Source organism: Rhinopithecus bieti, unplaced genomic scaffold (genome assembly GCF_001698545.2).
Source record: "Rhinopithecus bieti isolate Rb0 unplaced genomic scaffold, ASM169854v2 scaffold_19969, whole genome shotgun sequence".
In the NCBI taxonomy this organism is placed as follows: domain Eukaryota; kingdom Metazoa; phylum Chordata; class Mammalia; order Primates; family Cercopithecidae; genus Rhinopithecus; species Rhinopithecus bieti.
Window position 1 is genome coordinate 2,863,268 of NW_016810434.1, and position 27,621 is coordinate 2,890,888.

Sequence of the window (27,621 nt, forward strand, 5' to 3'; positions counted from 1 at the left end):
AAAAAAAAAAAAAAAAAAAAAAAAAAGGAGAAAGCAGAAAGGGGCTCCTTGCTGGCGGGTGCCACGTGGCCAGGGAGCTTCAGAGGCGGCAAATGCCAGGGTGCTGGCACCTTCTCTCCCAGCACACTTTTGAGATGTCCCTTAGCCGGCCGCTCATGACTCTGTCTGCCTGCTAGAGCTTCTGCTTGCCGGCCAAGGTCAGCTCTGCGTCCAGAGGCTCCTCCTGGAAGGGCCTTTCCAACTGGACTTTTATCATCCTGATCCTTTAAGAAGGGCCACGTCGGCCGGGCGCAGTGGCTCAAGCCTGTAATCTCAGCACTTTGGGTGGGCCGAGACGGGTGGATCACGAGGTCAGGAGATCGAGACCATCCTGGCTAACATGGTGAAACCCCGTCTCTACTAAAAAATACAAAAAATTAGCCGGGCGAGGTGGCGGCGCCTGTAGTCCCAGCTACTCGGGAGGCTGAGGCAGGAGAATGGCGTAAACCCGGGAGGCGGAGCTTGCAGTGAGCTGAGATCCGGCCACTGCACTCCCGCCTTGGGGACAGAGCGAGACTCCGTCTCAAAAAAAAAAAAAAAAGAAGGGCCACGTCTTTTGTCTGTCACTGCCATGGGATTGCACTCTGCATTGCTGCCAAGCAGGCCTCCTGGCTGGCCTCATGGATGTTGGTGTATAAACCAGGTACAAGTCCCTGTATCCCCCAAATTCCAGAGGACGTAGACCAAATTCACTGGTTCCCTGAAGGTGCCATCTGTGTCCTCGTGTGTGTGTGTGTCTGTGTTTGTGTGAACACTGTCCTCCTTCCTGAAGGTGACATCTTGACATGTCTCATAGCTACTAAGGGGAGAGGAGGATACGGGAAGGAATGACAGCAAACAAATCTCTAGAGAAATCCTTTCTCAGGTTTTCCCAGCCAACTCCACCTCTATGAGTTCCTGGCCTTGCCTTACGTCCCCCGAGGTGGGTAGTGACCCAAGGCTTCTCAAACTTGAATAAGCATGTGGATTGCCTGGGGCCCTTGGGACCAGGCAGGTGCTAATTCAGTAGGTCTGAGGTGGCCCAGGTTCTGTGTTCCTATCAAGCTTCCAGAATAGGCCAGTACTCCATAGACCACACTTAGAAACAGGAATAGAGATTTGTGGCATTGATTACTGAGTCAGAATTCTGGGACAGAATGTATTCTGTCACCCTCCAAAAGATTTGTTCAAGTCCTAATCGCTGGTACATGGGTACGTGTGAATGGACTGTACTTGGAGAGTCTTTGAGGATGGAATCACATTAAGATGAGGTCATGGCTGGGCACGGTGGCTCACGCGTGTAATCCCAGCACTTCAGGAGGCTGAGGCAGGCAGATCACTCGAGGTCAGGAGTTCGAGACCAGCCTGGCCAACATGGTGAAACCCTGTCTCTACTAAAAATACAAAAATTAGCCAAGTGTGGTGGCACGAGCCTGTAATCCCAGCTACTCGGGAGGCTGAGGTGGGAGAATCGCTTGAACCCTGGAGGTGGAGGTTGCAGTGAGTCGAGATCATGTCATTGCACTCCAGCCTGGTGACAAAGCAAGACTCTGTCTCAAAACAAAACGAAACAAAGATGAGGTCCTGTTGGGTTTGGGTTAGCCGTAAACTGTGACTAGTGTCCTACGAGAAGAGAGCATTTTGGGCGTACACATATGCAGAATGCCGTGTGATGACCAAAGCAGAAATTGGATTGATGCTGCCACCAGCTAAGGCAGGCCAAGGATTCCCGGCAACCACCAGCAACTAGGAAGAGTGAGGAGGATTCGTCCCTAGAGCCTTCTGAGAAAATGGCTCTGCCAACACCTTGAATTAGGATTTCTAGTCTCCACAATTGTGAGAGAATATGTTTCTGTTGTTTTAAGCCTTTCTGTTTGTGTTAAGTTATCCTGGCAGCCACAGGGAAAAATACAGTTGCTGCACAGCCTGCGTGGTCTGAGGACAGCGCCGGTCCTGGGCCTGGCTTGGTATGTCGGATGCTTGTTGTCTGTTAGGGCAGGTCCTGGAGGAGCTCCAGGATGCTTACAGACTGATGCCAGCCCCCCCTCCTCCTTCCCTCCCTTTCTTCCTTCCTTCCTCCTTCCCTTTCTTCCTTTTGATGTTTTTTTTTTTAATTCTTTCTTCTGATTTTGCATGTAGATGGGGGGCTACTGACACCTTGGATGGGACAGTTCTTCACTGAGCTGGATCATCCTGTGCACACTACTTTTGTATCCTCATTCCCTACTCATTGTAACAATTAAAATGCCTCTGGGTATTTCCATACAGCCCCGAGCGGACTATTGAGTCCTCAGTGTGTGTCACCTGCTTCTCTTCCTGCAAGAATCACCTAGGCCTCCTCCACCCCCCATGCCACCCCGCCCTTATCACCTGTGGCCTGGAGCACCTATTGGGGGCCAAGCACGGAAACTGAGGAGGGCTGGTGGCAGGGCTGGGCAGGCAGCAGGGTGAGACAGGGCACATGAGTGACCAGGAGAGAGGGGGCTCTCTGGGATGGGGCTAAGCTTCCCCCAACTGCTCAGCCCTGCCTCCCTTCCCCCTCCTGTGTTCCTCTCCCTCCCCACCACTCTGCCTGGTCCCTGTGCGGTTACCTGATCAGCCACTCCGATTTCCGGCCCAGCTGTCCCTTTCTTGGTCACAGGATTTCTTAGTATATTAGGGTTGCTATAACAAAAATATCATAGACCAGGTGGCTTATAAACAACAGACGTTTACTTCTCACAGTTCTGGAGGCTGGAAGTCCATGATCAGGGTGTTGGGAGGTTGGTGTCTATTGAGGACCCACTTCCTGGTTTGTACAAAGTGTCTTCAGTTGTGTCCTCACATGGCCAAGAGAGAAACAAGCTCCCTGGGGTCTCTTCTTATAAGGTCCCTAATCCCATCATGGTGCTCCACCTCATGACCTCATCACCTCCCACAGGCCCATCTCTTCCCACCATCAGAATGGGGATCAGGGATTCAACATAGGAATTTTGGGGGGACACATTCAGTCCAGCAAAAGGATTCTAGGGATGGGCCTGAAAGGGACAGCTCTGTAGGAAGAAGTGGGGAGAAACCCTTGTCTGTGTCACCTCAACAGTGTGACCTCCATAAATACCAGTCTGCAGAGAATTCAGGGCCATGTGATCTGAAGTGGTGAGGGAAATTTCCTTCCTCTTTTGCTGGGATTGACCATCATTTCTGCCATGCTCTGCCCTGTGTGAGGTTCCACACATGGTCTCCACAGGCTTGTTCTCCTTAGCCAAAAGACCAAGAAAGGAGCAGGTTAGCAAGACAGAAAACTGTTCATTTTTTTTTTTTCTTTTGTCACCTCTGGCCAAACAGAAAACTTTTAGACAATAATGGCTCTACTGTAGCCAAACACACAGAAAAAACAGTGCTGCTCTCTACCTCACATATGCCATCAAAGTCCCAATGGGGTGCCTAGACTTCCACCCTCATGAGGCTTGTTGATGCACCCAAACACCCCTCCCATGGTGCTGTCGGGAAAGCCAGGAGAGAAGCTGGGGCTTTCAACCTGCCAACTGGTTGGTCTCATTTATGAATCAGAAAGTGTGTCCTTAGCAGACACTGAATTTGCTAGCCCCTGGATCTTGGACTTCCCAGCCTCCAGAACTGTGACAAATAAATTTCCATTATTATAAGCCACCCAGTTTTTGGTATTCTGTTACAGCAGTCTGAGTGGACCAAGACAGATGCCAATACCAAGAAGACAGAGATGTTAGAATTATCTTATAAAGATTTTAAAGCAACCATGATAAGAATTCCTCCACGAGCAATTTTGAACATACTTGAGATGAATGAAAGAAATAGTAAGTCTCAACAAAGAAACAGGAAGTCTTGGCAATAAAATAGAAGCTATGAAAAATCAAATGGAAATTTTGGAATTGAAAATGTAGTGAACAAAATAAAACTCAGTATTTGGGCAGAATGTAGAATACAGAAGAAAGAATCAACAAACTGGAAGACAGAAAAATAAAAATTATAAATCTGAACAACAGAGAGAAAATAGGGTAAAAAACAAACACAGCCCCAAGGACCTCTGAGATTATAACAAAAGATGTAATATGATTGTCATCAGTTTCTGAAGGAGAAGAGAGAGAAGGAAAGGTTGAAAACACACTCAAAGAAAAAATGTTTAGGCTGGGCACCTTGGCTCATGCCTGTAGTCCAAGCACTTTGGGAGGCTGAGGGAGGTGGATCACTTGAGCCCAGAGGTTCAAGACCAGCCTGAGCAACATGTAAAACCCCGCCTCTACAAGAAATACAAAAATTAGCCAAGCGTGGTGGTGTATACCTGTGGTCTCAGCTACTTGGGAGGCTGAGGTAGGAGGATCACTTGAGCCTGTGAGGCCGAGGTTGAAGTGAGCTGTGATTGTGCCACTACATTTAGCCTGGGCGATAGAGTGAGATTCCATCCCCCCGCCAAGAAAATAATAAAATAAAAAAGAAAAAATGTTCAAAGACTCCCAAAATTTAGCAAGACACATTAAACCTACAGATTTAAGAAGGTGAGCAAGCAAACCCCAAAAGTTTATTCTTTGAGAATAAACTCAAAGAAGTCCATGTGAAGACACAATATAATTAAATTTCTGAAAACTAAAGAAAAAAAAATCTCAAAAGCAGCCAGAGGAAAAAAAAGACTTTACCCGTAAGGGAAAAATAACTGACAGAAGATTTCTCATTAAAAACCCTGAAGTTAGGCCAGGCACGGTGGCTCAAGCCTGTAATCCCAGCACTTTGGGACGCCGAGACGGGCGGATCACGAGGTCAGGAGATCAAGACCATCCTGGCTAACACGGTGAAACCCCGTCTCTACTAAAAAATACAAAAAACTAGCCGGGCGAGGTGGCGGGCGCTTGTAGTCCCAGCTACTTGGGAGGCTGAGGCAGGAGAATGGCGTAAACCCGGGAGGCGGAGCTTGCAGTGAGCTGAGATCCGGCCACTGCACTCCAGCCTGGGCGACAGAGCGAGACTCCGTCTCAAAAAAAAAAAAAAACCCTGAAGTTTAGAGAAAAGTGACAATTTTTTCAAAGGGTGAATGTGAAGAACTGTCAGCCCAGAATCCTATACACAGGGAAAATATACTTTAGCAATGAAGGAGAAATCAAGACATTCGCAGATAAAGGAAAGCTATTAGAATTTGTTGCAGTAGACCTACCCTGAAAGAATGGCAAAAAAATTCTCTAAATGGGAAAGAAAAAATAAGAGAAGGAAACCTTAGAACATCAGGAAGGAAGAAAGAACACAGTAAGCAAAAATGCAGGTAACTTCGATAGACTTTCCTTCTCTTGAGTTTTCTAAACTATGATTGTTGAAGCAAAAATTATAATATTGTCTGATGCGGTTATAACTGTATATAGAGGAAACATTCAACTATTGTATTATTAATGGGGGAGAGTAAAGGGACATAGTGAAATAAAGTTTCTATATTTCACTTGAGCTAATAAAATAATACCAGTAGACAGTGATAAATTTTATCTATTTGTATACACACACACACACACACACACACACACGCAACATTTAGAGTAACCACAGAGCTATGCAAAGAGATCTTTTCAAAAACAGTGTAGACAGGCCGGGCGCGGTGGCTCAAGCCTGTAATCCCAGCACTTTGGGAGGCCGAGGCGGGCGGATCACAAGGTCAGGAGATCGAGACCATCCTGGCTAACACGGTGAAACCCCGTCTCTACTAAAAAATACAAAAAACTAGCCGGGTGAGGTGGCGGGCGCCTGTAGTCCCAGCTACTCCGGAGGCTGAGGCAGGAGAATGGCGTAAACCCGGGAGGCGGAGCTTGCAGTGAGCTGAGATCTGGCCACTGCACTCCAGCCCGGGCGACAGAGCGAGACTCCGTCTCAAAAAAAAAAAAAAAAAAAAAAAAAAAATAAAAAAAAAAATCAAATATAAATTGTTTAAATATACCAATTAAAAGACAGAGATTGGTGAGTGAATTTTACAAAAAAGACCCAACTATATCCTATCTGGAAGAAATTCACCTCAAATAAAAAGATATAGGCAATGATATAGGCAGGTTGAAATTTAAAAAATGATAAAACATACATAATGCAAATAAAAGGAAAGCAAGAGTGGCTATAAAAATATCAGATAAAATAGACTTCAGTAGAAAAAAATGAGGAGTGACAGAGAGGAACATTATATAATCTTAAAAAGTCTACCCACTAAGAAGACATAGTAACCCTAAATGTGTATATAGCAAGCAACAGAGTTGCAAATTTGTGAAACAAAAACTGACAGAACTGAGAGGGGAAATAATTCAATGGCCTGGTGCTGTGGCTCAGGCCTGAATCCCAGCACTTTAGGAGGCTGAGGCGGGTGGCTGAGGCAGGCAGATCACAAGGTCAAGAGATCGAGACCATTATGGCCAACATGGTGAAACCCCATCTCTACTAAAACAAAAATTAGCTGGGCGTGGTGGTGCGCCTGTAGTCCCAGCTACTTGGGAGGCTGAGGTAGGAGAATTGCTTGAACCCAGGAGGCGGAGGTTGCAGTGAGTAGATATTGTGCCATTGCACTCTAGCCTGGCTACAGGCTTAGATGGCTACTCCATCTCAAAAAAAAAAAAAAAAAAAAAAAAGAAATAGAACTATAATTATAGTTAGAGACCCTCTATTAACAACTGATAGAATAAGGCCAGGTGCAGTGGCTCATGCTTGTAATCCCACCCCTTTGGGAGGCCAGGGCAGGAGAACTGCTTGAGCCCAAGAGTTCAGAAACAGCCTGAGTAACACAGTTAGACTCCATCTCTACCAAAACTAAAAAAAAGTTTAGCTAGGCAGGATGACACAGACCTATAGTTCCAGCTTCTCGGGAGGCTGAGGTGGGAAGATTGCTTGAGCCCAGTAGGTTAAGGCTGCAGTGAGCTGTGATCATGTCATCGCACTCTAGCCTGGGTGACAGAGCAAGACCCTGTCTCTTAAAAAACCAAAACCAAAACAAAGTCCAGGCACAGTGGCTCATGCCTATAATTCCAGCACTTTGGGAGGCATAGGCAGGAGGATCCCTTGAGGCCAGGAGTTCAAGACTAGCCTGAGCAACATGACCAGACCCCATATCTACGAAAAAATTTTAAAAAATTATCAAAGCATGGTGGTGCCCACCTGTAGTCCCAGCTACTCTAGAAGCTGAGGCAGGAGGATCAATTGAGCTCAGGAGTTCAAGGTTGCAGTGAGCTATGATCACACCACTGTACTTCAGCCTGGGTGATAAAGTAAGACCCTGTCTCTAAAAACTAACAAACAGCAACAACAACAGCAACAACAACAACACCCTACAGCTAGCATCATAGTTAAGGGTGAGAAACTGGACACTTTGGCTGTAAAGTTGGGAAGAAGGCAAGGATGTCCCCTTTTTCCATTCCTATTCAATATCTTACTGGAAGTCCTATATAATGCATTAGGACAGGAAAAGGAAATAGGAAGTATATAGACTGGGACAGAAGAAATAAAACTATTTGTTCACAGATGAAATGACTGATTCTGTAGAAAATTCCTTAAAAAATTAATAGAACAACTAGACAAATCAGCAGGGCATAGAAGAACTCAATAACACCATCAGCTAAAAGGGCCGAATTGACGCTCCACCCAACAACAGAGCCTTTCAAGTGCTCGTGGAATATATGCTAATATATGCTAAGAGAGACCATATTCTGGAGTATTTAAACAAAATCTTAACTCATTTAAGAGAATTGAATCATAGCTTGTTCTCTGACTATAATAGACTCAAACTAGAAATCAATAACACAATAACAGAAAAATCTCCAAACACTTGAAAATTAAGCCATATACTTCTAGATAATCCGTTAGAGAGGAAGTCACAAGAGAAATTTAAAAAATACATTGAACTGGCTGGGTGCAGTGGCTCAAGCCTGTAATCCCAGCACTTTGGGAGGCCAAGACGGGCAGATCACGAGGTCAGCAGATCGAGCCCATCCTGGCTAACACGGTGAAACCCCATCTCTACTAAAAAAATACAAAAAACTAGCTGGGCGAGGTGGCGGGTGCCTGTAGTCCCAGCTACTTGGGAGGCTGAGGCAGGAGAATGGCCTAAACTCGGGAGGCGGAGCTTGCAGTGAGCTGAGATGCGGCCCCTGCACTCTAGCCTGATTCCATCTAGAGCAAGATTCCATCTCAAAAAAAAAAAATACATTGAACCAAATAGAAATGAAACTACAACATACCAAAAAAGAGCAGTGCCCAGAGGGAAAGTTACAGCACTAAAATGCATCCATTAGAAAAGTGGGAAAATCTTAATAATCTAAGCTCCATCTCAAGAACCTAGAAGAGTAAAATAAAACCAAAACAAGCAGAAAGAAGAAATAATAAAGAGCAGAAACTGATGAAGTTGAAACAGAATAGAGGCCGGGTGTGGTGGCTTATACCTGTAATCCCAGCAGTTTGGGAGGCTGAGGTGGGTGGGTCACCCGAGGTCAGGTGTTCAAGGGGGGCCCAGGCAACATGGTGAAACCCTATCTCTACTAAAAATGCAAAAATCAGTTGGGCACAGTGGTGTGCGCCTGTAATCCTAGCTACTCGGGAGGCTGAGGCAGAAGAATCATTTGAACCCAGGAGGCGGAGGTTGCAGTGAACTGAGATCACGTCACTGCACTCCCGCCTGAGCGACAGAATGAGGCTCCATCTCTAAAAAAGAAAAGAAAAGAAAAGAAAAGAAAATTAAACAGAGAACTAGTTATTTTAAGAGATCGATAAAGTGGATAAACCTCCAGCAAGATTAACAAAGAGAAACAAAGAGAAAATGAATAAATTTCTCCAATTAGGAATGAAATACAGGGTGGCACTAGAGAGCCTGAAAACAACAAACGAATATAAGGAAATACTATAAACAACTCTATTCAAATAAATTTGACTTCTTAGACTAAATGAACCAATTCCTTTAAAAAATACAGTTACCATAGCTCAATATTACCATAGCCCAATATTAAATAGATACTTTGTAGCTTGGGCAACATAGCCAGACCCCATCTCTACCAAAAAAACAAAAACTAGCTAGGTGTGGTGGCATGTGCCTATAGTCCCAGTTACTGGGTAGGCTGAGGCAGAAGAATCACCTGCTGACAGAGCGAGACCCCATCTCTTAAAGAAAAAGATACTTTGAGTAGCACTATGACTATTAGGAAATTGAATTTGCAATAAAAATTCCCCAAAAGAGAGCTCCAAAGACGGTTTCACTGGAGAAGGTTTCAGCAGAGAATTCTACCAACTAAAGAACAAACACCAATCTGCATAAACTCTTTGAGATAATAGACCAGAAGGGAACACTTTCCAGTTCTTTATGAAGCTAGTACTGGGGGAGGAAAAGCTTTCTCTTTATTATATTTTGTTCAGTTTATGGGGGCCTCCAAAAAAACTATTTATTTGAGGCAGAGTCTCACTCTGTCACCCAGGCTTGAGTGCAGTGGCAGAATCATAGCTCACTGTAGCTGCGGCTTCCTGAGCTCCAGTGATCCTCCCACCTCAGCCTCTGAAGTAGCTGGGACCACAGGCATGAGCTATCATGTTCAGCCAATTTTCAAAAAATTTTCGTAGAGATAGCAGTCTCACTATGTTGCCCAGGCTGGTCTCGAACTCTTGGGCTCAAGTGATCCTCCTCCTTAGCCTCTCAAAGTGGTGGGATTACAGGTGTGAACCACCATGCCCAGCCAGGGCCTGCAAATTAAACTGACAAAAGACAGACTAACAGAACAGAAAATGAGCATGGCCATATAAGAACTCAACAATACCATCAACTAATAGGGTCTAATTAAACTTTCTATAGAACACTCTCAAAAAAGGATTATTTGCATGGATGCTGGAGCTACCAAAATAAGTAGCTAGCCTACTAAATGGTTAACATTAGAGGTTTATATCTGGGTGTAGTGGTTGATACCTGTAATCCCAGCATTTTGAAAGGCTGAGGTGGGAGGATTGCTTGAGCCCTGGAGTTCAAGACCCGGCTAGGCAACAGAGTGAGACCGTCTCTACCAAAAAACAAAACAAAACAAAACAATGACAAACAAAAAAACCACACGAAAAACAAAGAAAGAAAAAAACCAGTTAGTGGCTTATGTGCCTAACTCAGTAGGTAAAAGGGAGAGGTGACGAAAGTTTGTATGAGAACAAATAGGATTCTTTAAGACAGACAAATGGGTTTTGGGAGAACAAACAGGAGCTAAGAAAGGGTTGTTTTTTTTAGACGGAGTCTCTCTGTTGCCCAGGCTATAGTGCAGTGGTGTGATCTTGGCTAACTGCAACCTCTGCCTCCTGGGTTCAAGCGATTCTCCTGCCTCAGCCTCCCGAGTTGCTGGCATTACAGGCGCACATCACCACGCCAGGCTAATTTTTATATTTTTAGTAGAGACGGGGTTTCACCATATTGATCAGGCTGGTCTCGAACTCCTGACCTCGTGATCTGCCAGCCTCGGCCTCCCAAAGTGCTGCGATTACACGTGTGAGCCATAACACGTTGTACGCCCACCCGCGCCCCGGGGGATAATTTTTTTAAAATGTAGGTGCTGAGTGTCTTACTGTCTTCTTTCATGGACATGAAATTCTTCTCATATAATGAGAATTTTTAACATATGATCCTTCATGTAAAAGAGTTTTGGAATAACGTCAGGCACAAAGCAAGCATTAAGTTAATAATTTAGATAAGAATCATTCAATTCATCTAGCAGAGTGCAACAGCAACACAACTGTATTTGTGTATGGAATAACTGTTCAAGAACACAGCACACAGTATTTGGTATCAAATGAACTCTTCAAGAACAAAGAGGAAACAGTTTTATAGGGGCATGGAAGGGGAATTAGGGCAAGGGTGATGGAAAGAGAAACATCCACACCGCCCACGCTTAAAAAATCGTTTAATTTAAAAATAGGTAATACAAGCCATACAGACGGAAGACATTAAAAATTAAAAGATTTAGGCACAGAAAATTTTCGTTCGCAATCCATCTCCCGTACGCTGCAGCAGTCTACATACCGTGTACTTTTATTTTTAGCTTTTTTTGGAAAATGCTAAATGACCTGGCCCCGCTACTTTCTCAGCGAAGCGCTGGGCACTCTGTCTACATTCTCCTGCACCCTGTTTTTTTGTGCATAGCTCTTTCGTTGTGAAATATTTCCCCTCCAACTGCTGTAGCTAGTTAGGAAAATAAATACATACATGTAACCTAAACAACCCCGCTCGCCGCACACCACAAGGCAGTCCGCCGCCTCCCTCAGGCACACGTGGCTCCGAGGCCGCCACACGCCCCACCCGCAGGTTGTTTCTGTCGATGCCTGTCTGAAGGCCTCAGACTGAGGCCCCGCCCACTCTCCACCCTCCTCTGCTCTTTGGACGCGCGCCTCGCGGACGGCGCCTCAGGCAGCGCGGCGGACAGCCCGTCCTCCGGCGCGCCGCAGGCCTCGGAGGACCCCAGCGACGGTCGTGGCGTAAGACCGGGGGGACGCGGCGATAGCGGCGGCCGTTGCGATTGATTGCGCTGGTTGCCTCCGGCGTCCACTTCCCTGGCCGCCCTTGCTACACTGGCTGATTGTTGTGCAGCCGGCGCCATGTCTGTGAGCGAGATCTTCGTGGAGCTGCAGGGCTTTTTGGCTGCCGAGCAGGACATCCGAGAGGCGAGCCCCCTCCCTTCCCCATTCCCTTTGCCTTTCCATGCCTAGGTGGGCCACTGCGCCCGACCCTCCTCTGTCGCTCAGTCTCGGGCGGTGGGGACGCCTCCGAGGGTGGGTTGCTTCTCCTCTAGCTTTAGGTTAGGACACTCCCCGCCCCCGCCCCAAATCTTGCCGCTCTGTCCTGATTCCCCGTGTTCGGGTCTCAGCTTCTAAGCATCACCTGCCTCATTTGTGTCAGTTTTCCTTCTTTTCAGCACTCGTTTATATCGAAGGCTCGATTAGCACCTGGTCTTAAGCGAATGAGCGTTTCGTGTATTTTTGTTGGTGTCTTAAAAGCACATGTGATCTGCTTAAAACTCTGCTATGGTTTCCTATCCCACATAGGATAAAAAATCAGACCCTGCTGTGGCTCACATGGTCTCTCGTCAATCTCATTTATGCTCTCTGTCTTTGTGTATGATGTTCACTTTACCTTTTCTAGTGCGCCAGATAGCTTCCTGCCTGTTCGCTTTTCCTGGAATTTGCTTCTTTCCCGTTCTTTTCGTGATTGTCTCGTATTTATGTCATTGACGTCACAGTCTAAACGATCGATTTCCTGTTATGTTTTCTAGTAGCACATTAACTCTTTTTAATGGGTGTAATGTTGATTATTTTTTAAAAAATCTTCTCCCCCATTGTATGTTAAACCGTCAGAGGGAAGGGATTGTGTGCTTGATTCCCCAGTATTTACACAGTGCCTCACACATAAGTATGCTCAGTGAATATTTAAAAAATGAATTAGAGGCGGAGAGCGGCGCCTCATGCCTGTAATTCCAGCATTTTGGGAGGCCGAGGCGGGTGGATCACTTGAGGTAAGGAGTTTGAGACCAGCCTGACCAACATGGCGAAACCCTGTCTCTACTAAAAATAGAAAAGAAAATTAACTGGGCATGGTTGCGAACGCCTGTAATCCCAGCTACTTGGGAGGCTGAAGCACGAGAATTGCTTGAACTCAGGAGGCGGAGATTGTGGTGAGCTGAGATCGCGCCGTTGCACTCCAGCCTAGGTGACAGAATGAGACTCCGTCTCAAAACAAAACAAAACAAAAAAGAAAAGAAGTGTAAATACCCAACTCTTGTATTGCATTTAACTCTTCATTCTGCAAGTTACGTTCACACACATCCTCCATTATAATGTCCCAACTGAATCGTTGGGGTGAATGGGTGGCTATCATCCTTTAAAGAGTACCTGAGGAATCTAAGGCTTTTAGTGACTTTTGAAGTCTTACAGAGGAAATAAGTGGAAAAAAGTCAGGATTCAAACTTGGTTATGATAGATCACATAAACTAATGTGTTTGGTGTGAGTGTATGACAATAATTCTGTTGAGTATCTGATTTTTATTTTTAATTCTCTCTAGGAAATCCGAAAAGTTGTACAGAGTTTAGAACAAACAGCTCGAGAGATTTTAACTCTACTGCAAGGGGTCCATCAGGGTGCTGGGTTTCAGGACAGTAAGTTCTTTGTTTTATACCCAATTATCAGTCTCTTATTTAGAGAGTGAGTTTCTATCCGGAAGACATTTTATAATGAAAAATGGCTATCATGCTTTACGGTGAGTAAAAATTGAAGAAGTAGGTGATTTGATAATTTTGGTTGATTTTTCTTCCACTGCCAGATAGTATGGTTTAAATAGAGATGTTTTCTATTGTGATGGCATTCTACTGATAATTACAATTGCTTAACCCATTTCCTGTTTAGAAAAAAGAAGTGCAGCTTTCTGCTAGCACAGTATTCTCAGGGTAAGTGGGAAAAGGGTTTATTATTATTTATGTATTTACTTTTTCTCGCGAGACGGAGTTTCGCTCTTGTTGCCCAGGCTGGAGTGCAGTGGCGCCGTCTCAGCTCACTGCAGCCTCCGCCTCCCGGGTTCAAGTGATTCTCCTGCCTCAGCCTCCCAAGTAGCTGGTATTACAGGTGCCCGCCATCACGCCCAGCTACTTTTTTTTTTTTTTGTATTTTTAGTAGAGACGGGATTTCACTCTATTGGCCAGGCTGGTCTTGCACTCCTGACCTCAGATGATCCGCCTGCCTCGGCCTCCCAAAGTGCTGGGATTACAGGTGTGAGCCACCGCGCCCGGCCCAAGGGTTTATAAGTCTTTTATGTTATCTAGTGACTTTCATTTGGCCCTTCTGTGTGTGTGTATGTGTGTGTGTGTATGCACCAGTGTGTATTTGAATCCAGCCTTTCAGTGATTGAGTACCTTTTAATATGAGATTAACAGTATAAAATGTTCTCAAATTAATGTGTTTATAGTCAGCCTCTTGAATGAAAGTAAAATATGTCAAGTTTAGACATGGAACCTTCATCGTAAGGCATAGCCAGCACAGCTAAACGACCTGAAGCATGTTTTCAGATACAACAATGATGTAATAATGTATTTACACGTGGTAGAGGCAAGTCATTTGTCTTAATGATACGGAGTTGGTCATCCTGATTGTGAATACTTGGTAAAGGCTTTTTTTCTGCCAAATACGGGAGGAAGAAGCAATCCATTTTTTTTTTTTTTTTTTTTTTTGAGACGGAGTCTCGCTCTGTGGCCCAGGCTGGAGTGCAGTGGCCGGATCTCAGCTCACTGCAAGCTCCGCCTCCCGGGTTCACGCCGTTCTCCTGCCTCAGCCTCCCGAGTAGCTGGGACTACAGGCGCCCGCCACCTCGCCCGGCTAGTTTTTTGTATTTTTTAGTAGAGACGGGGTTTCACCATGTTAGCCAGGATGGTCTCGATCTCCTGACCTCGTGATCCGCCCGTCTCGGCCTCCCAAAGTGCTGGGATTACAGGCTTGAGCCACCGCGCCCGGCCGAAGCAATCCAATTTTACGCATCCTCTGAGGAGGGAACAGGAATAGCAGCTGGTGTGCAGCTCCTTAAGGATGACGTTATTTATGACAACCTAACCAATTACCAATGTGTCTCCTAATAGATTCCCTTTTAGCAAGTTGTTTATTTTTTGGTATAGTTAATTAGTGGGGAAACTGGGGATGATACTTTTTGAGAGCCAGGTTGAAAAGCAGAGATATGTACATTAGTTGTGAGGTTAAAAAAAAAAGTTTATTAATTTCCAGATAGATTACTTAGATTATTAAGCAAGAACTGTATTTGAAATTTGGTAAGTTTTTCATTATTACATTTGGTTATCTTTTGTGATTAGTTCCAAAGAGGTGTTTGAAAGCTCGAGAACATTTTGGTACAGTAAAAACACATCTAACATCTTTGAAGACCAAATTTCCTGCTGAACAGTATTACAGGTTTGTAAGAAAAATAGCATTATTTTATAATGTTAAGTAAAAAAAGGAGAAAATTATACGTACTTAATGATTGCTTACAACTAGGCAAGCATCCTTCTGTGTAGAAGTAACAAAAGAGAAAGAGCCAAACTGATAATGGTCATGACAAAATTGGTGATTTTATTTTTTTCTTCTTTTACTTTCTGAATCTTAAGGAACATGTATTACTTTTGCAGTGAAAAGCAATTAAAAGAAAATGTGGTATGAGGGTCAAAAGTGAGAATATCTTTTTGCTGTATTCAAGTTTCTTGTGAAATTGGGTGAACTATAGTTAGTGAAATAATGAGATTAGGTGGCAGTATACATATGGAGTTGAGTTTTATTTTGAAGCTTGAGTGTCGCTGCCAAGTAACATAATTAACTAATATTTTATGCCATGTCTTCTTGTTAAAGTCAACACTGTTGATTTTAAGATACGCCATTATTTTATGTACCAGTAGGGAAGGAAAATTGTGCCAGTCATAAATGTGAAACATGGGCCAGGCATGGTGGCTCACGCCTCTAATCCCATCACTTTGGGAGGCCAAGGCGGGCAGATCACCTGAGGTCAGGAGTTCGAGACAGCCTGGCCAGCATGGCAGAACCCCGTCTCTACTAAAAATACAAAAATTAGCCCAGTATGGTGGCTCATGCCTGTAGTCCCAGCTACTTCGGAGGCTCAGGCAGGAGAATCGCTTGAACCTGGGAGGTGGAGATTGCAGTGAGCCGAGATCGCGCCATTGCACTCCAGCCTGGACGACAGAGTGAGACGCCATCTCAAAAAAAAAAAAAAAAAATTGTGAAACATGGATTGTGAAATGTCTCCTGGTTTCATAGGTGTTAAACTGGGAAGAACTGCATCTGAATCAAGAATTTCTACTCACTTTAATTTTCTTACTGAAAAAGATGTTCTTGTAAGGCATATATATCAACAGTAAATAGGATGAATATTTTCAGGGGTGGATAGTATAACCTCATGAGAATATTCTTTTAAGGCGGAGGTTGATAAACCACTAGTGGCTCTTGCCTCTGGGAGCTAAGAACTGCTTTTGTTTTTTCAAGAGTTGTTTAAAAAAAGGAAAACGCCGAGATAAGAATACATAACAGTGAAAGTGGCCCACAAAGCCTAAAATATTTACTACTTGGCCCTTTACAGAAAAAATCTGCTGATCCTTGCTGTAAGGCAGGGGTTCCCAACCCCCAGGCCGTGGACTGGTACTGGTCTGTGGCCTGTTAGGAACCGGAATGCACAGAAGGAGGTGAGCGGTGGGTGAGCGAGTGAAGCTTCATCTGTATTTACAGGCTGCTCCACATCACTTGCAATACTGCCTGAGCTCCACCTCCTGTCAGACCGGTGGCAGCATTCCATTCTCATAGTAGTGCGAAACCTATTGTGGACTGTGCATGCAAGAGATCTAGGTTGTGTGCTCCTTATGAGAGTCTAATGCCTCGTGATCTGAAGTGGAACAGTTTCATCCTGAAACCATCTGCCCCGCTTCTGTGGAAAAATTGTCTTAGACGAAACTGGTCCCTGGTGCTGAAAAGGTCAGGGACCGCTGTTGTCATACCTGAAGCACAGAGTGAGGTAGGACAGTAGAACGGGTGGGGTATTTAGAGACCATTTTCTCTGGAGGTCACACACAGGCTGCCCTCTGGCTGGATTTGGTCTTCGCAAGGGTTTGTGTGACCTGCATTGTGTCGAGACCTTTTTTTGAATGTATTGCCACATTTGAAAATCAGGAGGCATTGCGTAAATATCCACAGGTTGTAAAATTTCCTTTTCTTTTTTCAGGCTTCTAGCTCAGTATTCTGTTTTAAGTCCATTTGTTTAGTGATTGCAAACGGTAATTTTGTGAATCAGAATTTTCTTGGTATCCTGCACTCAAATCAAAATGTAGGAATATGTTGAGGATGATATATAACTGCAGTTGTCTTCAGTCATCAGTTGCAAAGTTTTATTTTTTTCAGAGCAGTATCATTGTTCTTACTGATGAAATTTAGAAAGCACAATTGCTCTTGTCATCTGTAACCTTCAGTTTTCTTTTTTTCTTTTCTTTCCTTTTTTTTTTTTGAGATGGAGTCTCTGTCACTTAGGTTGGAGTGCAGTGGTGTGATCTTGCTCACTGCAAACTCCACCTCCCAGATTCAAGCGATTCTCCTGCCTCAGCCTCCTGAGTAGCTGGGACTATGAGCACACGCCACCACGCACGGCTGATTTTTGTATTTTTAGTAGAGACGGGGTTTTGCCATGTTGGCCAGGCTGGTCTTGAACTCCTGACTTCAGTGATCGACCTGCCTCTGCTTCTCAAAGTGCTGGGATTACAGGTGTGAGCCATCACACTGGGTGTAAATTTTCATACTCATCAGAATTAGACCATATTTCTCACTGATTAAACTTAAATAATTGTTATAAATTTCAACTTGTAAAATTTATGCTAAATGTCATATTTCTCTTTACATGTTGGGGGTTTGCATAAGATTTTATTTGAAAAATGATCCCATTTCTAAACCGTTTGAACATGACTGTATTAAACCCATCTTTCTGAAGGTCCCTAACCTTGGAGGCTAAATTTGCTTATTTTCATGCAGATTTCATGAGCACTGGAGGTTTGTGTTGCAGCGCTTGGTCTTCTTGGCAGCATTTGTTGTATATTTGGAAACAGAAACACTAGTGACTCGAGAAGCGGTTACAGAAATTCTTGGCAGTAAGTGTCTTAATTAGTGGGATCTGCAGAATCAGGCATGGTTGCTTAGTTTTTGGTGGAAAGGGTGGTTGTACTTTGTTTCTTAAAACAAATAAGAATTAGCTAGAAACCACTTGTGGTTGTAGCTTGGTATCTGAGGATGAGTGGTTCCAGAGCTCTCCCAATACCCAAATCTGAGGATCTTCAAGTCCCTATATAGCTGGTGTAGTATTTGCATATAACCTATACACATCCTCCCACATACTTTAAATCGTCTCTAGATTTCTTAACATATCTAATACAGTGTAAGTGCTATGTAAATATATATATATATATATTTTTTGAGATAGAATCTCACTGTCGCCAAGGCTGGAGTGCAGTGGCATAATCTCAGCTCACTGCAGCCTCCACCTACCAGGTTCAAGCAATTCTGCCTCAGCCTCCTGAGTAGCTGGGATTACAGGTGCCTGCCACTATGCCCAGCTAATTTTTTTTTTCCCCCCAAAATGAAGTTTTGCTTTTGTTGCCCAGCTGTAGTGCAATGGCACAATGTCAGCTCACCACAACCTCCACCTCCTGGGTTCAAGCAATTCTCCTACCTTAGCCTCCTGAGTAGCTGGAATTACAGGCATGTACCACCACACTCGGGTAATTTTGTATTTTTAGTAGAGACGGGGTTTCTCCATGTTGGTCAGGCTGGTCTTGAACTCCTGACCTCAGGTGATCCACCCACCTCAGCCTCCCAAAGTGCTGAGATTACAGGTGTGAGCCACCATGCCCGGCCCATTTTTTGTGTTTTTTTTAGTAGAGATGGGGTTTCACCATGTTGGCCAGGCTGGTCTTGAACTCCTGACCTCGTGATTCGCCTGCTTGGCCTCCCAAAGTGTTGGGATTACAGGCGTGAGCCACTGTACCTGGCCTTTTCCCAAATGTTTTTGATCCACAGTTAGTGCAGAGGCCTGACTATATTTGGAAAACAAAAGCTAAAATAACAATGGCAAACTTATTTGTACTTGCTTTAGTTTTAAAATTGAATTTTAAAACTTTCAAGCCTACATAAAAATGGAAAGAGTAGTAAAATGAATACCTGTTTACGCGCCACTTAGATTTACCACTTGTTAACATTTTGCTACATCTGCTTAGTCTCATTTTGTGTGTGTGTTTGTCAGCCATTTGATAGTTGCAAATATCGTAACTCCTTTCTTAGATGCTTTATCATGCACTTTCTAACAAGAAGTATATTCTCTGACACAACTCGATACCATTTTTGATAGTATTACTTTTTGAGGGAAGACTGAATTGAATTTTGCTTAAGAACTCAAAAAATCCACAGTGAGGTCTAGTTGCCAAGGGTGTGAATATATTAAAAGCCAGTTTTAAAAGATTCATCCTTTCTTCACTTACTTTGGAAGAAATTATGTGTATATTTTTATATTCTGAGGCTTGACTTGGATTCACAGCATGACTTTATTTTCACGTGTTTTTTAGTTGAGCCAGATCGGGAGAAAGGTTTTCATCTGGATGTAGAAGATTATCTCTCAGGAGTTCTAATTCTTGCCAGTGAACTGGTAAGCTCAGTAACTTGCTGGTTGCTTTTTTGATCTTTCTGCTTTACTGTCAGTTTTTAAAATGGGTACCAAAATTCAGAATGTCTTAATTCTTTTCTAAGCCGTCTCTCAGTCACCGGGTAGTCACTGACTGGCACTGTATGTGTTACAGTTCTTAGGCATCAGAGAAAAGCCAGATCAAATGATGAGTGCATACTTACTGAGTTAAGAATTTTTAACAGATGATAAGACCTCTTCGTTTTAGGGTAGTAAACATCTAATCCTGGTAACTGTTAATTCATGTAATTGTTTTGGAGACTCATTTGTCTATATAACCATATAAGTTATTCTTATTCTTTATTCCTTTAATCACTATCTAGGGAAATTGCCTTGTAAAAGTCTAAAGAAAAAAAAAAACTGTCAGTAGCAAAATTGAGTAGTTGTGATAGAGACTGTGCCAGTCTGCAGAGGTGAAAATATTTACTATCTGGCTCGTTAAGAAAAAGTTTGCTTGTCCTTGTTCCAGAGGAAAGCAGTCCAGGGCTGGTCTGATGATTCCTTGATCTTTGGCCCTAGGTTCTTCTAGCTTCAGCTTCTTTCTTATATTCCAGAACTGTTGCTCTAGTCACATCTTCACTCTAGCCAGCAGTAGGAGGAAATAGGAAAAAGGATATGCCCTCTCGCTTTGAGGACATTTCTTTCAAGTTGTACACACAACTTCTGTTAACATTCTGGTGCCTTGCCTGCAGGGGAGGCAGAAATGGAGTCTATTGGAGTGGGTATGTGTGCACTGAAAACCTGAGGGAGCTGGTGAGAATGGGTAATGGGGTCCACTTGCAGGCTGTACCACTTGTCTGGCTTTTTCGAGACACTTGACCAGTAAACATGAAGCATCTTGTTAGTATTAGTTGTTAAGTGGAAGGTGTCTTTAGGACCATACATCTTGGGGCCAGGTGCAGTGGCTTACACTTGTAATCCTGGCAGTTTTGGAGGCCCAGGTGGGAGGATCACTTGAGGTCAGGGGTTCCACACCAGCCTAAGCAACAAAGCAAGACCCCTTCTTGATTTATATTAAAAACAACAACAACAGCAACAACAAGAAAACCTTTATGTGAGACAAAAAGAACCCATATGTTGAGAATGCACTAAAGGGGTGGTGTAGGTAAACCTGGGAAAGTGGAGAGGATTTTACAGAAAGGGGAATCTTTTTTTTTATTTTAATATATTTTTAAAAGCCAGTCAAATGGAGCAGTGGGTGGTTGTATACTGACACTGAGAAGGGGAGCCTTGAGTTGAGTCTTGAAATCAATCTTAGTTCTCCTTCAAGACAGGGTTACACTGATGTAATTTTAGATTCTTATCCCAAGTCTGCCTTGCTTGATTCTAGGTGATGAGAGTTGCAGCTTAGTAGGTGGGCTCTAGAAATGTGATCATTTGGCCAAGGTTGGAAGAGATAGTGGAGCTGCTGTGATTACGTTGTGGTTTATTTCTTCGTTATGATATCAGATGAGCTGTAAAGATGCTTGTGTATGTAATCTAACACTTTATTATGCAATAGCCAGTTTAAGAAATTAGAGAAATTTTAGATGTTAGTAATATTAAATTTTACTTGGCAGAAATGGTCTCATTTTCAGTGGGATTCTTTTCGGAGAAGCTCCTGTCTTGTCTGTACTTGCATGTGCCCTGAGATAGAACATGAACGTAGCTGTCTAGACCTGCGGTTCTTGTGGCTGTGATTCAGAGGAAGATGCGCTGAGGAGGAGCATGTTGTAACAAGCCCCTGATTTCTCTTTCCTGGTACAGTCAAGGCTGTCTGTCAACAGCGTGACTGCTGGAGACTACTCCCGACCCCTCCACATCTCCACCTTCATCAATGAGCTGGATTCCGGTTTCCGCCTTCTCAACCTGAAAAATGACTCCCTGAGGAAGCGCTACGACGGATTGAAATATGACGTGAAGAAAGTAGAGGAGGTGGTCTATGATCTCTCCATCCGGGGCTTCAATAAGGAGACGGCAGCAGCTTGTGTTGAAAAATAGGAGGCTCTCCTTGCTCCTGGCCTTGCTGACCTCAGCGGTTGCCAGGAAGGGGTGAGCACAGAGTGCCTCTTACGGTAGTTAGGATGCCCAGTTGCTAAACACTGCGCTTTATTTTCTTAACCAGTTGTGGTGTGAGTATCAGAATTGAAACACTTTTTTGGGGGTAAAAAAATAATAGCCTTTACATGGACAGAATTTTCTTTGTTGTTTCAGTGAATTTGCTCTGTAATTCAGTGTATTTCAGTAGTTCCGTCAAAAGTGTAAATGGTTAGTTGTCTGGTAAAGTCCTTTTCTTGCTTACCCTTGACCTGTTGATGTGCTGATCGAGAATTCATTGTCTCGTTTGTGGTTCTTCCAGATGTGACTGCTTGATACCTTTCTATATGCGGGAGTTAGCCATCCCACAAACCCAGGCATAGCCTGGATACAGTATTAAAATAGATAATTAAAAAGATGGTTGCCCAGCAAAGAAAACTTATTTTATATTTTCCCTTCCTTATTTTAAGCATTGTGAGTAAATCAGATGTTGAATTTTTTTGCCAAGGGAATTATAGCTCCAGGTTCTCTCTCACTGCCATCAAAATATACAAGATTAAACTGCGAAGTCAAGCTCAACAGATTATTTTGGAAAGTTTTTGTATTAAGGGATTTAGTAACATCATTTGGTTCTCCACCATGCAGGGAGTAGAGGGCTTAGCGTTTTAAAACACCTCTGCTTTCTCATGTTGCCTTAATATTCTGCTATTGCGGCAATTAAAAATTGTCTTCACGTACATTTGGAACTAACACGTGATATGATATATTCCTAAACTATGAAACCTTTTTTCTGGTAGTCAGCTAGATCATTTGATCTGGGAGTATAAAACCACCCACATAAGTTAATAAGCAAAATCCTGACTATTATGTTGTTAGAGAAAAATGCTTTGCTTTGTCTGGAAGAAAGATAAAATAGTGAATTATAAATAAATCAGGCTGGGCGTGGTGGCTCACACCTGTAATCCCAGCACACTGGGAGGCTGAGGCAGGGGGATTGCTTGAGCTCAGGAGTTCGAGACCAGCCTGGGCAACGAAGTGAGACTCCATCTCTATATAAAAACAAAAAACACGAAAGCACACACAAAATAGATCAGTGGGATTTGGTAATATGTTTTAGAGTAAGAAATTTCAGGTTGTTAGTGACTGTCAGGTTTTAAATGTACAGTTTGGGGCAAGTCATGTAAATACTGTTGGTGGTCTTCAATTTTCAGGTAGTACTAAGAGTGTGTGCCAGGAAACTCTTGCTATCGAATTGAGATGATTAAAATGGTGACTTAATCCATAGTTACTTTGCACTCACTGAAAGGAAAGTGCTTTCCAGAATAATACAAAGTATCTAAAAGTGTCACCTTTTCTTGCCTGATCAACCTGATCAACAATTTGGGCTTCCTGTTTGTATGAGGGGCTATTTGGCATACTCTTCACAGCTTTTATCAGGCCAAGTTAAAGGCTGACTACATTTTTTCATCACGAGGAAAGCAGTTGAAATGAGGCATGAGTTACTGTGCATTGGGATTTTAGAACAATTTTCTTGACAGCTCTTTTGTGAAGTTAGGTTCTTAAAAGTGCCCATGATGGTCACTTAAAATGTGCATTAGTAGCACTGCCAGGATCAAGCATGAAAGACTTTTAAATTAGATCATCACACATAAGGCAGTAAGTTTGATAATAGGGTTTTTTTTTTTTTTAACCTCTTTTAAGTATTGATTCTGCTTCAGAATATTGAAATACTTGCCAGAAGTTGTGGATTTCAGTTCTAACAAATGCAGTTTAAGTGGAGAAGCACACTCTGGTCTTGGAATTCCATTTGAGGATTTAGAAGTGTCATGTTTATACTTACTCAGTTGTGTTTGTTGCTGGCTTGTTGTAAAGCAATAAAATTTTTTTGGTCTTTTTGTAAGTGAGTGTGCTGCTGTAAGAAATCTCCCATGTGCATAACAAATTCTGAATATTTTTTGAGGCTAAAGAAGACCGGGGTGACAAGCACATACTGCTGTGTAATGGTTACACTAACCAAAAGACACCAGCCGCTCAGAGTTCTATGCTGTAAAGCGCAGATAACATTTGTGTGTTATACCTTGATTGGGGAATTAAAAGGTCATTTAACTGAAGATGTTGAGAAACCTGAGCTCTGGTTTTAATATACCAGAATTACTTTCTTCAATCGTAGAAAATCAAGCAGGTTAGAGAAAATAGAGATGGATTAGGAGACACTGTCTTATGGATTCATTTATAAGAAGATAACCAGCCATATACACTTGGGGATATTTGCCATGTCTTAAACTTGAATAATAATATGAGCAATGCTTAAGGGAGTTTAATAGAGAAGGAAAGCTTTGGCAGTGTTTTGAGACCTTAAGTGGCTAAAGAGATGAGACAAACATGCAGGTTGCTACTGGCATAGTTTCATAATTGTGTACTCAGAAATTAAAGTTTGCTTGTTTCTTGGTCTGGATTAAACTGTTTGTCCTCCTTTTCAGATAGAGCATCACAGTCAGGGCTGACACCAAAATAAGACTTTCCCTGAGCCTGAATTTTAATTTTTTTTTTTTTTTTTTTTTTTTTTAGTATCTACTGTAATAAGCATCAAACAAACAAGCAAAAATAAACAATGTCCCTTCCCCTGAACAACAACAGCAATAACAAACATTTAAAGGCGGTAAAATTTCCAGGACTGGTTGGTTGAGTGGGCTGGGTGCGGGTAGTGGGACGAGACGAGACGGGAAGGGGAGGAATCTAGCATCGCTGCCAGGTTTCTGGCCCAGGTTTGGTGCCATTCACTGAGGTGAGGAGTGTAGGAAGATCGCATGTCCGAAGGGGGCTGGGCAGCTGATGCATTTGCTTTTGGATGTGTTGGGTTTATGACACTGGAGCAGCCAGTGTCATAAATCAAAAGTGGGTAAGATCTCCCTGAAGAGCGTTTACAATGAGAAGAGTCACAAGCTGCGGACAAATTCTTGGTTAATAGCATGGCTTAACAAGGTAGGCAGAGGAAATGGAGTCCACGAGGAAGTGCAGAAATGGTCAGAGAGGCTAACAGAATGGGAAGAGTGGCTTGTTTCAGAAGCCAGGGAATAAAGGATCTTAGGTTTTTGGGTGAGGGATTTAAAATAATCTACAGCCTGGGAGCTCCATGACTAATCTGTCAGGTTAGGTTAGGTTATCCTGTGGGAACACCACCAGAGCTCATAGGCAAAGAACAAGGTTTGTTTCTCACTCGCGTTCCCTCTCCATTGCAGCTTAGCTGGGGATCTGTTCCACGTTGTCCTTATGTAGGGTGACAGAGCAGCCACCAACTGAACCATTGCTAGTTTTAGTGGGAGAGGGAAGGAGTTGTGGAGTGTCTTGCACAAATACATGATCTGGTCCCTCTGACAATTATTTATTTTTTTTGGAGATAGTCTGACTCTGTTACCAGGGCTGGAGTGCATTAGTGCAGTCTGGGCTCACTTGCAACCTTCACCTCCTGGGCTTAGGCAGTCCTCCCACTTCAGCCTCCCTAGTATTAATAGCTGGAATTACAGGTGCGTGCTACCATGCCTGGCTAATTTTTAAAATTTTTTAGAGACAGGGTTTCACTATGTTGCCCAGGCTAGTCTCAAACTCCTGGGCTCAAGTGATCCTCCCACTTTGGCCTCCCAATGTATTGGGATTACAGGCGTGAACCACCACACCCACCCTCAATTCATTGTTTAGAGCTAGACATGTGGCCCTGCTAAACCACAAGGGGGTCAGGAAGTGAAATCTTATCTTGTAGGATGAGAGGATGGATAGACAAATATTGAAGTTTTGGGGGATGTTTAGTTCCATTTGTTAAATATATAGTAGTAATATTTCCATATACACATAAACACCAATTGGCTTGGGAGGGAGAGACGATGCCCCAGGACCCCTCTCCTGTTTTTTTTGAGATGGAGTCTTGCTCTGTCACCCAGGCCGGAGTGCAGTGGCACGATCTTGGCTCACTGCAACCTCTGCCTCCCGGGTTCAAGCGATTCTCCTGTGTCAACCTCCCGAATAGCTGGGATTACAGGTGTGCGCCACCACGCCCAGCTAAGTTTTGTATTTTTAGTAGAGACAGGGTTTCGCCATCTTGGCCAGGCTGGTTTTGCCGTGTTGGCCAGGCTGGTCTTGAACTCCTGACCTCAGGTGGTCCGCCTGCCTTGGCCTCCCGAAGGGCTGGGATTACAGGTGTGAGTCCAGTGAGCTATTCCACATTTTATCTATACATTCATCACATGGTGACATATTTAAGTTTCCATTTTTTTGGCTATTATGAATAATGCTGCTCTGAACACTAGCATGCAAGTCTGTGTGTGAACGTGAGTTTCTTTTGGATAGGTACCTAGGAATCGGTGGTAAAAATGGTAAGTTTATGTTTAGTTTTTTAAGAAACTGCCAATCTGTTTCCAAAGTGGCTGCACTATTTTAAGTTCCCACCAGCAATATATCAGGGTTGCCTACTAGGAGTTTAAATTTAAGACAATAACAGACAAGATGTCATAGACACAGTAGTTCATTTCTAAATAACTTGTGAATAATTGCTATAGTTTAGGAACTGTCGCTTGAACTAGGTCATGAAGGAGGTGAGTTTTTTTTTTTTTTTTTTTTTTTTTTTTTTTTTTTTTGTCTTTTTGAGACAGAGTCTTGCTCTGTTGCCCAGGCTGGAGTGCAGTGGCACAATCTCGGCTCACTGCAATCTCTGCCTCCTGGGTCCAAGCAATTCTCTTGCCTCAGCCTCCTGAGTAGCTGGGACTACAGGCGCGTGTCACCACACCAAGCTAAGGTTTGTATTTTAAGTAGAGACGGAGTTTCACCATGTTGCCCAGACTGGTCTCGAACTCCTGACCTCAGGTGATCCACCTGCCTTGGCCTCCCAAAGTGCTGGGATTACAGGCGTGAGCCACCGCCGAAAGAGGTGAGATTTAGACAAGCATGGAACTAGGAGAAGGTCATTTTGGTTGGGCGAAATAATGGACACCAATGTGGAAACGTATCCATTTAATGGGGTTAGGGAGGTCACCCATGTGAGTGGAGGAGGAACTCTGGCAAGGTTGGATTGTTAGATTTAGGAAAGCTTGGATTGGGGGGTTAGGAAGTTTGGACTTCAAATGATGGGCATTGGAGGACTGAAGGGTTTTTTTTGAGGAGAGGAGGGAGCAGCTTTGGAGTCAGACAGTCCTAGCTTTGAATCCTGCATCTATCATATTGCCAATGGGGAGAGACCAAAGGCAGGGACACCTGTGAGCAAGCTCTTGCTGTCTTTGAGGTAAGGGTCAGATTGGGTAGCTGGTGATAGGCATGACTGGGTAAGGGCAGATGGAGTGCACTGCAGAGAGAATTGGCCAAGCTTGCTGACTGATGGAGTTGGGGTAGACAGAGTAGGGGCTGAGAGAAGTGAAAAGCTGCCTGAGCTTTCAAAGAATATCCATGGGAACAGTGGAGCTAGTTTCTGGGGGAAGAGGGGAAGATGAGAAGTTCAATTTTGCACGTGTTGAGTTTACTGTGTTAGACGTTGCATGGCTGGCTGTACTTTTTGGACTAGAATTTTGGGTGCCTGAGGCTGGAGGTGAGGGAGTCGTTTAGATACAGAGTGGATCTTGGAACTGTGATTGTGATGAAGAGGGAGCCCAGGGACGTGATTGAAGACATCAAGAAGATGGGAGGAGCCAGAGGCCTGTGTCCAGGTCTGCCCAAGCAGGAGCTGGGGCTGTTATGTGATAGATGCACTGTGCTTTCTCTCCTACTGCACTAGAAATCCTTTACTTACTACGAAGACTGTAAGGTTTTTGGCTGAAGGAAAATAAACCTATGAAAATATGTAGAATCCCCAGAGAAGACAGTTGGACTTGTTAGAAAAAAAATGACAAAGGCAGTAACCTATTTAGCCTGACCCTTACATCAGTTATTCATGATCATCTGGTGTCATTTAATATTAATTAACATTTACCCACAGCCATCTGCTCTGGCTAGAGTTGTGCGTTCATCCGTTGCAGCTGTGTTTTTTCATGATCGAATGCTGGCCTCGCTGTCTGGACCCACCAGCTGGACCTGTCAGCAAGACCAGTTCACAAGTCGGAAAGATTCCCCTTCAGCTTCCTCTGGTCCCTGCTGTTAGAGTTCCTTTAATGAACCCTTTGCTCACCCTGACAGTGGAAGTGAAGCGGGATAATTTTTCACAGTTGGGAAGTACAAAGGGCAGGATGTTTGCTTTTACTTTCTGGGGGAAGATGGCAAGATTGTTGTAATCATTTAAGGGGTTGTTTTGGAAGCACGGTTGATGGACTGGGCCCTTCTACTTTGATACACTGTTAGACCCAGCACCAATACAACAAAGACTCTTTTTTTTTTTTTTTTTTTTTTT

General features: G+C 43.6%; 2 protein-coding genes across 4 annotated transcripts in view; one reads left to right on the forward strand and one right to left on the reverse strand.

Moving 5' to 3' along the window:
* Window positions 1–12,249, reverse strand: part of NIFK (nucleolar protein interacting with the FHA domain of MKI67) — a 29,607-nt gene extending 17,358 nt beyond the window's left edge. The window contains exon 1 of the mRNA XM_017891938.1: window positions 12,125–12,249. The gene's annotated coding sequence lies outside the window, so the exon portion shown is untranslated. The remainder of the gene's footprint in view (window positions 1–12,124) is intronic.
* Window positions 11,358–27,621, forward strand: part of TSN (translin) — a 28,988-nt gene continuing 12,724 nt past the window's right edge. The window contains exons 1-6 of one of the 3 annotated variants that reach the window (XM_017891939.1): window positions 11,358–11,655; window positions 13,050–13,143; window positions 14,839–14,935; window positions 17,543–17,658; window positions 19,126–19,205; window positions 20,988–23,717. In XM_017891939.1, coding sequence (XP_017747428.1) covers window positions 11,590–11,655; window positions 13,050–13,143; window positions 14,839–14,935; window positions 17,543–17,658; window positions 19,126–19,205; window positions 20,988–21,221 — 687 coding nt within the window. In that variant the 5' untranslated portion in view covers window positions 11,358–11,589 and the 3' untranslated portion in view covers window positions 21,222–23,717. Of the gene's footprint in view, window positions 11,656–13,049; window positions 13,144–14,838; window positions 14,936–17,542; window positions 17,659–19,125; window positions 19,206–20,987; window positions 23,718–27,621 lie in introns of those variants that run through there. The other 2 variants (XM_017891940.1, XM_017891941.1) reach the window with 2 other exon arrangements.